The 11,225-nt window shown below is 34.7% G+C and overlaps 3 protein-coding genes across 3 annotated transcripts; 1 reads left to right on the top strand and 2 right to left on the bottom strand.

Annotated features, from left to right (window-relative positions):
* Nucleotides 1-2,514: 2,514 nt before the first annotated feature.
* LOC104750339 (receptor-like protein CLAVATA2) lies at nt 2,515-5,005 on the bottom strand. Its single transcript, XM_019238629.2, has one exon. The coding sequence runs from the start codon at nt 4,785-4,787 to the stop codon at nt 2,619-2,621; it is 2,169 nt and encodes a 722-aa protein (XP_019094174.1). The 5' UTR covers nt 4,788-5,005; the 3' UTR covers nt 2,515-2,618.
* A 3,192-nt stretch (nt 5,006-8,197) lies between these two features.
* Nucleotides 8,198-8,757, bottom strand: LOC104750340 (defensin-like protein 266). The gene is made up of 2 exons (XM_019238186.2): nt 8,638-8,757; nt 8,198-8,465 (listed from the first exon to the last, which is right to left on the bottom strand). The coding sequence occupies exons 1-2, from the start codon at nt 8,693-8,695 to the stop codon at nt 8,269-8,271; spliced, it is 255 nt and encodes an 84-aa protein (XP_019093731.2). The 5' UTR covers nt 8,696-8,757; the 3' UTR covers nt 8,198-8,268.
* Nucleotides 8,758-9,470: 713 nt separating this feature from the next.
* LOC147925491 (uncharacterized) lies at nt 9,471-10,865 on the top strand. The gene has a single exon (XM_087492641.1). It carries the CDS (start codon nt 9,471-9,473, stop codon nt 10,863-10,865), a length of 1,395 nt encoding a protein of 464 aa, XP_087348767.1.
* Nucleotides 10,866-11,225: the final 360 nt, after the last annotated feature.

Here is an 11,225-nt window from a genome sequence, read left to right on the forward strand (position 1 = left end):
CCAGGATCTGCTCAAACACCACCCGATCTAAGGCCTGAAACAGATAAGGTTTCACTTGATGATCTTTCATCTTGAGATTGTCGAGTTGTTACTTCTGCGCTGCAGTCACCTGGGCTCCCTCCTCTGCTTCACTATAATCCTCTTCTACGAGACTCCATAACCCCTTTGCTCGCAGGAGATTCTCCATCAATTCACTCCAGTGGTCGTAATGACCATCAAAGTGAGGAATTTTGGTAAGTGTCTTATCCTCACTCATCTCTCTCTCTCTCTCTCTCTCTCTCTCGATCACTTGATTTGTGTTTTTGCTTTGATACCAAATGTAGTTTTAGACTCAAAGAAAACACAAGTTTGCACTGAATGATCTACTTTATTAAGAGACTTCCAATGCCTTTTATAGCTAATACAAGTACTGAAGCAAAATAACTGAAACAGAACGTGAAACAGGGACACGACTTCAACTAAGCTAGAAAACCGCAAACATAAACAGACCAATTCAAACTAGTGAGACCAAGTCTCTTATTTCTAGACTCGTGCAAACAATACTCAATAAGACTTCAAATAACTCAACAGCGACAACAACAGATCGACGATGAGAATCATTTCATCATCACGCTTCATCGTTCTTTGATCGTCGGTGAAAATGAGATCACAAAAGTCTTTCTCTAGAGATAAAGATGGAATTTTTATTAAACAATTATTATTTTTAGTGATTTTTAGAATTAAATTAGAGTTTATGTGCTAATTTTGGAAACTAAAAGAATATGTGCTAAGTTTGGAAGAAAAACTTAATTTTGTGCTATTTTTGTCAATTGCCCATTAATATTTTAGAATTTTGAAAGATTTAGTAAGTTTTTAGGAGATTTGTTTGTGTTTTAGAGTTTTTCTATTTGAAGGAAAGAAAATGAAACGTGATTCTATTAGATTTGACTATTAAACTTTGGGTGATTTTACAATATTTTACAACACAATACCAAAAGAAAATCAGATCAATAGTTGGAGCTATGTCCTCAGTTCATGTAAAACTTAAACCCAGAAACTGATCAATAGTTGGATCAATGGTGATGTTTTTTTTTGTGTCCAAATAATAATCTGATCGAACTCTCCATGAGCTCAAACCCAGAAACTGATTCAAACCAATAGAATTCATTATCTATTTACTCTGCCTCTGGTGATGCTGCGGCAAACCCAAAAAACTTGACGGTTCAGGCTGAGACTGGTGGAGAAGGTGGTTGATGATTGGCGGGGGTTTTTGGCTTCAAGATCTTCAGTTTTTTTTTTTTCTAATAAAAAAACAATAGAAAGTCTCTTAAAATTATCTAAAGTAGCAAGTTTTAAAAAAGTTGTGATAAATTGAATAACAAGAGATTTCAAGTAGGTTTTAAAAATTACTGATTGAATAACAAGAGATTCTATATTATTTTAAAGGAATTTACATAAATCTTAAGTTGAATAACATAGGATTTCAGAAGATTTTAAAAATCCTCAATTGAATAACAAAGGATTTTAAGAATACTCTAAAATCTTTTAGAATGTCAAATTCAATACCCCATGAGAATGTTTTAAAAAATATATATTATTAAAAATATATTACTTCCAAAAAAATCTATATATGTTAAGACAAAAAAATTTTGGAGATATATTTTAAAAAAATACATACATATATATATATATATATATATATAACTATATTTTTTTTTTGAGGAGACAAATTTCTTATTTCTTATAAATTTTCTATAGTTTTGAATGGTTAGTCCATACAATTCATCCTAAACAATGCCTACTAATAATTTGATATTCTAAACTTCATGCTAGAGTAGAATATTTTTAAAGCTGACAAATAAATGCGGATATATAGTTATATTTTATTGTGGAGTTATTGTTCACCTCATACTAACGTAATAACATGTGTTTTATTGATCTCGACTTGGTCTAGAATTGGTAAAGGGTATATCAAACAATTGTGTGAATGGTAGAAAAATAGTTGTTCGGACTAGATCCAAGCGTACCAACCAACCCTTGAAGACCTATGTAATAATCGTTCTTGTTATTTTAAAAACCAAAAACCAAAAACTCTTTTAACAACCCTTTCATATAGTCAACAACAACAAAAAAAAGCCTAGAATCAAGAGTCTAATCATTTTTGCGACTAAAAAAAATTTAAGTGAGTAGCTGAAAAACATTTTTAACTTAGGTTCCTGTTTATTTTATGTTGAAATGGTTCGTATGTGGAGAGCAAAGGAAGCCAAAAAAAAACAAAGAAGATAATTCAGGTTGAGAAAATTCCAGACACTGAACAACTGAGAATGAAGCGGAGCTTGAGGCGCATATAAAGCTTAAGCTAACAAAGCAGCAACGGGTCGGCTAGTGTTAGTAAAAGCAGGTAGGGAGGACCGAGGGAAGTACCGGGCCAAGACTGCCATCAAACAGATAAAGAAGGGACGACTGAGTAATAAACAAAAGGAGTATAAGAAGAAACCGTTCAAACTATATACACAAGTGAATGAAACCGAGAGATTTTAGTTAAATGCGAGCATTTCCACTTCTCATCTCATACCAACAAACATACATGTATGTTACAAGTTACAACTGAATATACACATCAATCAATCTCTTGAGTTTTAAGCTTTGGTCTGTAGAATATAACTCCGAGCACGAGCTGAGCAGAAGATACCTAGCACTCCAAAATCGAAGCTAATAAACGCGCTCAAGCAGAATATCCAAATCGATATCGGTCCTTCGACCAATTCGTTTTGATATATTTCCTCTTGTGATGCATCAATATTAGCCGTATCACACTTGCTTCCAGGAGATTCTACACACAGTTCAGGATTTCCAGCCAAGGCTCCTGGAAACTTCCCAAGCCCTTCTTTCTCAGTAATAATTCCAGATAAACAGTTATGAGATAGATTCAGAAGTGTGAGTCCTGGAGGAGCCGAGATGTTTCCAGTGACTTGACCTGATAGAGAATTGTGTGAAAGATCTAAGGCCTTTAACCTTGGCAGCTTCTCTAGACGTGGAAGCTGACCTTCAAGGAAGTTGTAGGACAAGTTCAAGTACTCAATATTCTTCTGTCTGAACAAAGCTTCTGGGATCTCTCCGTGTAATAGATTGTCAGAGAGATCAATCCCAACCATGGATAATAGATTGTAGCTGAAGCTTAGTTCGTCTTTGGCAACCACAGCTGCTGATATTTTGATCTCTACTTTTCCTGGTGGCTCTACGGATCTTTCTTCTCCGGCGGCCTGAAGATCTTTGAAGCGTGTGCTGTTTAAGTTATCGTCCGGTATGAACCAGGAGAATCTGTTGCTGGAGTAGTCAATCATTTGGATTTTGTCAAACTTGAACAGCCAAGAAGGAAGTGTTCCACTGAATTTGTTACGAGCAAGAGAGAGATATTTTAGATTGGACCATTTGGTAATGGCTTCATTCAGGTTTCCTGAGAGGTTGTTGGAACTGATATCCACAATCTCAAGAGACTTCAGGCCAGCCAAAGTAAGTGGTATCTCACCTGAAATATGGTTATTGCTTATGTCAAGTATCTTCAGACTGTCCAAAGCATCAAGCTCTGGTTGTATTTCGCCAGAGAGATTGTTGTTACTAATCATCAAAGCAAGCAACTGAAAGCAACCAACAATGTTGAGAGGTATTGAGCCGGTTAATGCGTTGTGGGAAAGATCAATGACCTGGAGATACGTCAGATTCCCAATCTTAGCCGGGATATCTCCGGTTAGAAGATTGTGAGAGAGACGCAATGCTTGTAAACTCTTCAACTCAGTAATCCTCAACGGTATATCACCAGAAAACCTATTGTGAGAAAGGTCAAGAAGTACCAAACCCAATTTCTCAGTTGTTTCAGAGATTCTGCTAGGAAGACGACCTGAAAACCCGTTGTGACTCAAGTCCAACATCACAAGCTTCTCTGAAAACATAAGCCTTGGAGATATCTCGTAGTTAAAGCCATTGAAGGATAGATTCAAATGACTCAGCTCTACTAAAGAACCCAAACAAGAAGGTAACCCACCAACCAACAAATTCTCAGCCAGATTCAGAACACTAAGAGAAGGACGAGAGGAGTAGAAACAAGGCAGTGTACCAGAAAACCGATTTGAAGCAAGATTAAGAACGACCAACGGCTGCTGAAAATCTCTAAGTGTACCAGTCAAGTTATTGCTCTCAAGATTCAAGTAGTTAAGAGACTTCAAGTACAGCAAGCTCTCAGGTAATTCTCCAAGAAACGAGCAGAAACTAAGATCAATTCTCTCAAGATTCATCGAGAAACCCCCAAACCAGTGAGGAATCACACCGCCTAGATCTCTATTCTCACTAAGAACAACTTCTCTAAGCTCCTTAAGACTCACGAATGTGTCAGGAATCGAACCAACGAATCCGTTCCGACTAAGATTAAGTGCCCTAAGATTACGCAACGAACCGAAGCAAGAAGGAACGTTTCCAGAGAAATTGTTCCGGGAAAGGTCCAAGCTTTGAAGAGAAGAGAGCTTACAGAGAGATGGGTGAAGCTCTCCGGAGAGATTCAGACCGGATAAAGTGAGAGAGAGAACTTTTCCGGTCGGATTGTGACAAGCTAGACCTGTCCAGTTAGAACAAGATGAGCCGTACCATGTCGATAAGCTTCGATTTATGTCGTGAATCGAAACCCTGAATATCAATAAAGATGCTTTGTCTTGTGGGTCGATGTCGGGAAGCTGGGATTGAGCTAGAAGCGACGCGGGAGAGGAGACGAAGAAGAGGAAGAAGAGAGTGAAATCTGCAATCTTCAGTATGTTCATAGCTCACTGGGGAAGACGAAGGTTAGGTTAAGTGGCAATGGAGGTAAATTGAGAAGATCTCAGGGGTGAATCGCAGCGACCTCTCTTTACAGTGGAGAGTGAAGCAACGCGACCCTGCTGGTTGTGGAAATGTGAGTGGAAGATAAAGACAGTGAGAACATTCTTCTGAGAGCGTGTGGACTAACTTATTAGTTATTACATTCCAATATAATAATGAGGAGACTAATCAGTAAAGCATGAAACCGAAACTTTTATATCCCAACCAATTTTTATAAATTTTTAAAATTTTGTTTAAACTGAACCTCAGCTGAATCAATATCCGAAATAAAAGTATACATTTAAGAATATTAGTTATATTTACACTTTTGATAGTATAGATACATAAAATAGAATTATAAATTTGAATATATTAGTTTTCGATAATTTGAACATTTTTCGGTTATATTTTGGGTAAAGTAACCAATATTTATTTTTTTAGATATTTGTGATATTTTATGTATTTTCATTCGCAATATAAATACACCAAACTAATCTCAAACACTAATCATATATATAATAGCAGAGTATTTGTTCAATATATATATATATATATATATATATATATATATAATCAGAGTTTTCTCTCATTAGAGCTCCACGTCAGCATAATTTTCTACAAATTTTGTGGGCTTTGTCTCCAATTTGAAATTTATGTGTGTTCTTTCCAGTTTTATAAGCCCACTCTTTTTAATTTAATTTTCTAGAACGTAAGTATTTTGGTGACAAAATAAAAATAAAAACATAGAAATATCACTATCAGAAATATTTCAATCTACATAATTCTAAGATAAACCATCAGCCCCAACCATCAAACCAGTAAAAAAGACTTCAAAATATACAGGAAAACAAAACAAAATGGTAAAACTGAAATAAGATTTTTTTTTTTTTGAACGGAATAAGTATTGATTGATTCATCCAATAAGTGGCAGTTTGGAATCACCATATCTTTTTTTATTATTATTATTACAAAACAACGTTGTATTTAATGGAATTCACCGACGTTAACTTAGCCTTGTAAAATATATCCGTCAATTAACTTAACTGTGTATTTTATTTGGTAAAGTCAATAAAAATTTGCAATTTAATTGAAAATAATAAAAATTAACAATTTAATTCACCATAAGTAAAGTTGAGGTTTTTTCAACATTTTTGCTAACTTCATGCTTTTAAAAAGAAGAAGAAGAAAATAACTACACAACACTTTCAATTGAGAACAAAACAAAAAAACATAATAAGCAAAAAACCCAATACTAAAAAACACATAGGTCCATCAAATGAAATAAAAAGCTTTAGACAATTGTCTATTAAGACATGGTCCATTTTAACCAAATGATAAATCAGACAAATATAATTATACAGTAAAAAACAATACACAATGCACGTAAATATCATCATCATGCGCGGTATCATATAATTTTAAATATATTTTATAACCCCAAATTTGTCATACACATCAATAAGGCCGGCTCAAAAGTTTTTTAACCCTATATTAAAATAAATAAATAACAGCTTTTTGTTATAATTTAAAATCTGAAAATTTGGATCCTTTGCTACAAAAAAATTCAGAGAAAAAAATGTAACCATGTGTTTGAGCACCGCTAACACACTTACATATAATCAAAAAACAGAAAAGGAAAAACAAAACAAAAAATACATAAAAAGATACATTAGAGGAAAAGCAATAGGTTCTTTTTGTAACCATGTATTTGAGCACCGCTAACACACTTGTGCTAAGTGTGTAAAAACAATAGGTTCTTTTTGTTTTTGTTTTTTTTTTGGCATAGAAACACTAGGTTCAAAACAAAACAAAAACATGTTTATTTAAATGATTTCATAAACAGTATATATGTAGGTTTTTTTATTAATTATATGCCACTGATTCAACATAATATTTAAGCCAAGCATGATTAGTATACAATCCCGCGCAACGCTTGGGTTCTCATCCCTAATCAATCAAAACTCAAAAGCATCGCTAAATGGCAAATGCTGATGAAGGAATAACTAACAAGTACTGATAGTATAATGTCTTTCGTAATTTTAAGCAAAAACATCGTACAGATTATACTTTTATATGATTAATTAGCATTAACTATGCGTTTTCAAGTTTGTGTTAAAAACTTATATTGTGGTTTAAAGAGTATAATTACTCAAATATTATGTAGTTTAGTCAAATGAAGGTTTAGAGATCAAAATATGAGGTTACAGATTTTTAATCGGTTACAATTATTAGAAAATCTATCAATTTTTACATTGCACCTGGATTACTTGTTTTGTTTTGTATTAACATTACACAACCAAAACGGCAGTAGACAGTCTAAGATTTTTGGGTTAAGGGGATGAAATCACTCTACTTAGCCAAAACCATAAGATAAATAAACCATACTGCCGAAACATTACACAGTTAATATTAAATTATTCATCCATTACATATATCTAACCAAAAAACGAAAACATACATGACGAAGGAGAAATTAGAGAAACATTACACAACCAAAAAAGCAGTAGATAGTCTGAGATTTTTAGGTTAAGTGGATGAAATCACTCTAATTAGCCAAAACCATAAGATAAATAAACCATACCACCCAAACATTGCACAATTAATATTTTATTTGTCTGGCGATTTCCTCACGCCTAACTTTCTCGAAGTTCGGGTCACTCTCAGCTTTTTTCTCTTTCTTGTTTTGTTCTTCCATAGTTCTGTCCTCCTCCTTCTCTCTCTGCAACTTCTTGCCAACAGGAGTCACATCTCCAGAGAGTGAGAGGATGTAGGAGGCAAATGAGACCTTGTCCATCCTGGTAATAGTAGAAACGTCTATAACCTGCTTATTTGTGGTGTTGTACCTCTTGACAATAGCCATCACTCTCTTCTCTTTCTCAAAGTTAGTGAGATTCCGATTGTGCAGAGAATCATGAACTTTGTAGGACTCGAAGATGATTATGTTTCTTTTACCCTTCTTAGAGGAAAAGCAAATGACCACCATGACTCTACTTATACGAGTAATTATTCTGCTTCCACGGTTTGTTTTTTTTGTTTAGGTTGTGCAAACGCTTATTTTTCCATTTTGCTTAAATAAAGTACATCCATTACAAAATAATAATGATAATAACGTCCAAACATTAATTTACAATTTTAAACGAACCAAAGTTTTGGACTTTAGATCAAAAAGGGGAATATAATATTTTTGAAAAAAACACTCATTTTAATATTATTTATGAGAATTGTCTGATGTTTTATAAGACTATCTTATACTTTCAAGGGTTTTATTACTTCTATACAGTTGACCAAAAAAAAAAAAAAAAACAGTTTATAAGAGATCTATGGTTGATTTTTGTAAAGGTGGACCTATACTATGAGTCTATGAGAAAAATACTTACATAAAAACAAAAATGTTTTTTATTAGTATCTTGTTATCACAAATTTGGGTAAATAATAGAAATAAGTTTACATATGAGATTCGGTACGTACACTTGTTCGTGGAGTGTTACATTGAGTACAAACACACTGGCTGAAAATACATTGTGTGTTCTTACATCCCGGACATGTATCGTGACAAGTATTGTCGTTGGCGCAAGATCCTCCACGTTGTATTGTTACATCTTTCATTTTTCCACTAACTCTTGCTTCTCCCTCCATCAAACCTATATAATCATTATAAAAAAGAAGACATTAAAACATATATATATATATATTTACACATAACATATGTATATATTATGAATCTTCAAGATCGGTAACTGTGACTCATTACAATTAATCGTTAAAGATTAAAAACACGATGGAATTAAATTAAAAGTTGAAAAATGGACTCACATGAGAGGGACAACAAGAAGGCAAAAAAAACAACTTTCATGAACACCGTTTTCTCCATTTCTGATGATAATACTGGTTCTCATTACACAGACGTATATATATACAATTGTACGTGTAAAATAAGCTGATTTGTTGCCAATTATAAACAATATTGATTCTCATTATACAAACGTATAAATTTATGATATGTATAAGATATTTGCATCGACAGGTTTAATGCAGAAGATTTGGAAGATTTTCATATACTGTATTTTGACATGAACTCTCTATATATAGTTTTGACTTTTGAAAGAAAAAAATCTCCAATCAACGATATCGATTAAGATATTCCCATTAATCATGTATAATTCGGAAATTGATGTTTTAATTGTTTAAAAAGTAAATATATTTTCTATGAAAACGAACGGTGACAAAAATGACATAATTAGTTAATATAGAGAAGACACTAATGTGTAAGATTTTACTTATCTTTATCGTGTTGGATAATTCCAACTTGAGGAAAAAGTTATTTCCTAGAAAATTGCCAAAAGAAATAGATTAAAGAAAAGGAAAAGTTTTTATTATTAATAAATTGTAATTTGTTAAGTCTAATAGGTTTAGGAAAACTTAAAACCTATAAATATAAGACTCTATGGAGAAGTGTTCCATAAGACTTGAGAGAAAGAAAGATTTAGTTTTTGAGAGAGTTTTCTAAATCTAATAAAAAAGATGTTCTTATATTTTTCAAGTTCGTAATCTTAGATTTGGTAGCAGAGCTAAGGTTGTAGCTCCGATCAAAGCCTTGTGAAGAAGACTCGATCAAAGTTTGTGTTAGGAGACTCACGTAACCAATGATGGGGGACGTGCCAAACCCTGCAACACGAACCAAGGACCTTGGATCTCCATCGATCCATTGTCCGATGTTAACATCGACAAACTTTACAGTTTGGGCGATGCGGATGAAGATTACTCTTCGAGTTAGCAAAGTATGGGACACAATAGAACCTGGTTCAGCCGATGAGAAGAAGAACGATGTAGCTATAACACTTCTGTTTCAATCCATCCCCGAGGCTTTGATTTTGCAAGTTGCCGAACAAAGCTCAGCGAAGAATCTGTGGGATGCCTCAAAGTCTCGACACCAGGGAGCAGACCGGGTGAAAGAAGCGAGACTTCAAACCCTCATGGCAGAACTAGAACGACTGCAGATGAATGAAACCGATTCAGTTGATGATTTTGCAGGCAAGATCTCAGGCCTTGCATCACAATCAGCCTCTTTAGGAGAGAATATTGAAAAGTCGAAGTTGGTGAAGAAATTCTTGTCAGGACTTCCAAGAAACAAGTTCATTCATATTGTAGCTTCCCTTGAACAAGTTCTAGATCTAAATTCAATAGGATTTGGAGACATAGTTGGGAGAATAAAGGTGTATGAAGAGCGTGTTGGGGTAGAAACCAAAAGTGAAGATCAAGGAAAACTTACGTTTTCAAATTCCAGTAACAACCGTGGAGGGTACAACGGTTTTCAAGGAGGAAATAGAGGAGGTTATAACAGAGGAGGCTATAACAGAGGAGGTTATAACAGAGGAGGCAACACTCGAGGTGGATATGGCAGAGGTGATTATGGTCGAGGCGGATATGGTAGAGGAAACTATGGTGATGGTTCTGGTAGAGGCAGAGGTCGGGGAAGATCTAATGGCCAAAATCAAGGAGAAGAAGCACAAAACCAGAAGAAAGATCTATCGAAAATAATATGTTGGAGATGTGATAAACCGGGTCACTACGCATCTTCATGTCCTGCGAAAGAAGTTGCACATCAAGAGACAAATTTGAATGAAACTCATGAAGCTGATGCACTTTACGTTGATGAGGTGGTGTTCTTGAATGAGGATAAGGTGTTTCCCATTAATTATGATACAAACAATGAAAGTGTATGGTATCTTGACAACGGTGCTAGTAACCACATGACGGGAAACAAAGAATTCTTCTCCAGCTTAGATATGAACATCACAAGGAAGATCAAGTTTGGTGATGATTCGTTTGTCAACATAATTGGAAAGGGATCGATTGTTTTTGTGGGAAAAACGGGTGAGAGGCGATCACTCAAGGAGATTTACTACATTCCCGACCTGAAGCACAACATTACCAATCTAGGACAAGCGACTGAATTTGGGTGTGAAGTAAACATGAAGGGAGACATGTTGACTTTAAGTGATCCTGTTGGACGATTGTTAGTACAAGTCAAGAGATCATAAAACCGTCTCTACAAGACATCAATGGAAGTAGAGTATCCCAAGTGTCTTCATATACAAGATGATGACACTACATCGACTTGGCATACACGGTTGGGGCATGTAAGCATTGGATTTATGAATAATATGGTGAAACAAGCGATGGTTGTCGCAATGCCACAAGCAATACATGAGAAGAATGTGTGCAGTGCTTGTATGGTCGGAAAGCAAACTCGACATACGTTTCCAACCACAACAACTTACCGTGCAACTCATGCTCTGGAGCTAGTACACGGAGATTAGTGTCGACTGATTTCTCCATCTACACCAGCGAATAATCGGTATGTGTTTGTCTTAATTGATGATTACTCAAGATATATGTGG

This window comes from Camelina sativa, chromosome 16 (genome assembly GCF_030686135.1).
Source record: "Camelina sativa cultivar CO46 ecotype springtype chromosome 16, ASM3068613v1".
Taxonomy (NCBI): domain Eukaryota; kingdom Viridiplantae; phylum Streptophyta; class Magnoliopsida; order Brassicales; family Brassicaceae; genus Camelina; species Camelina sativa.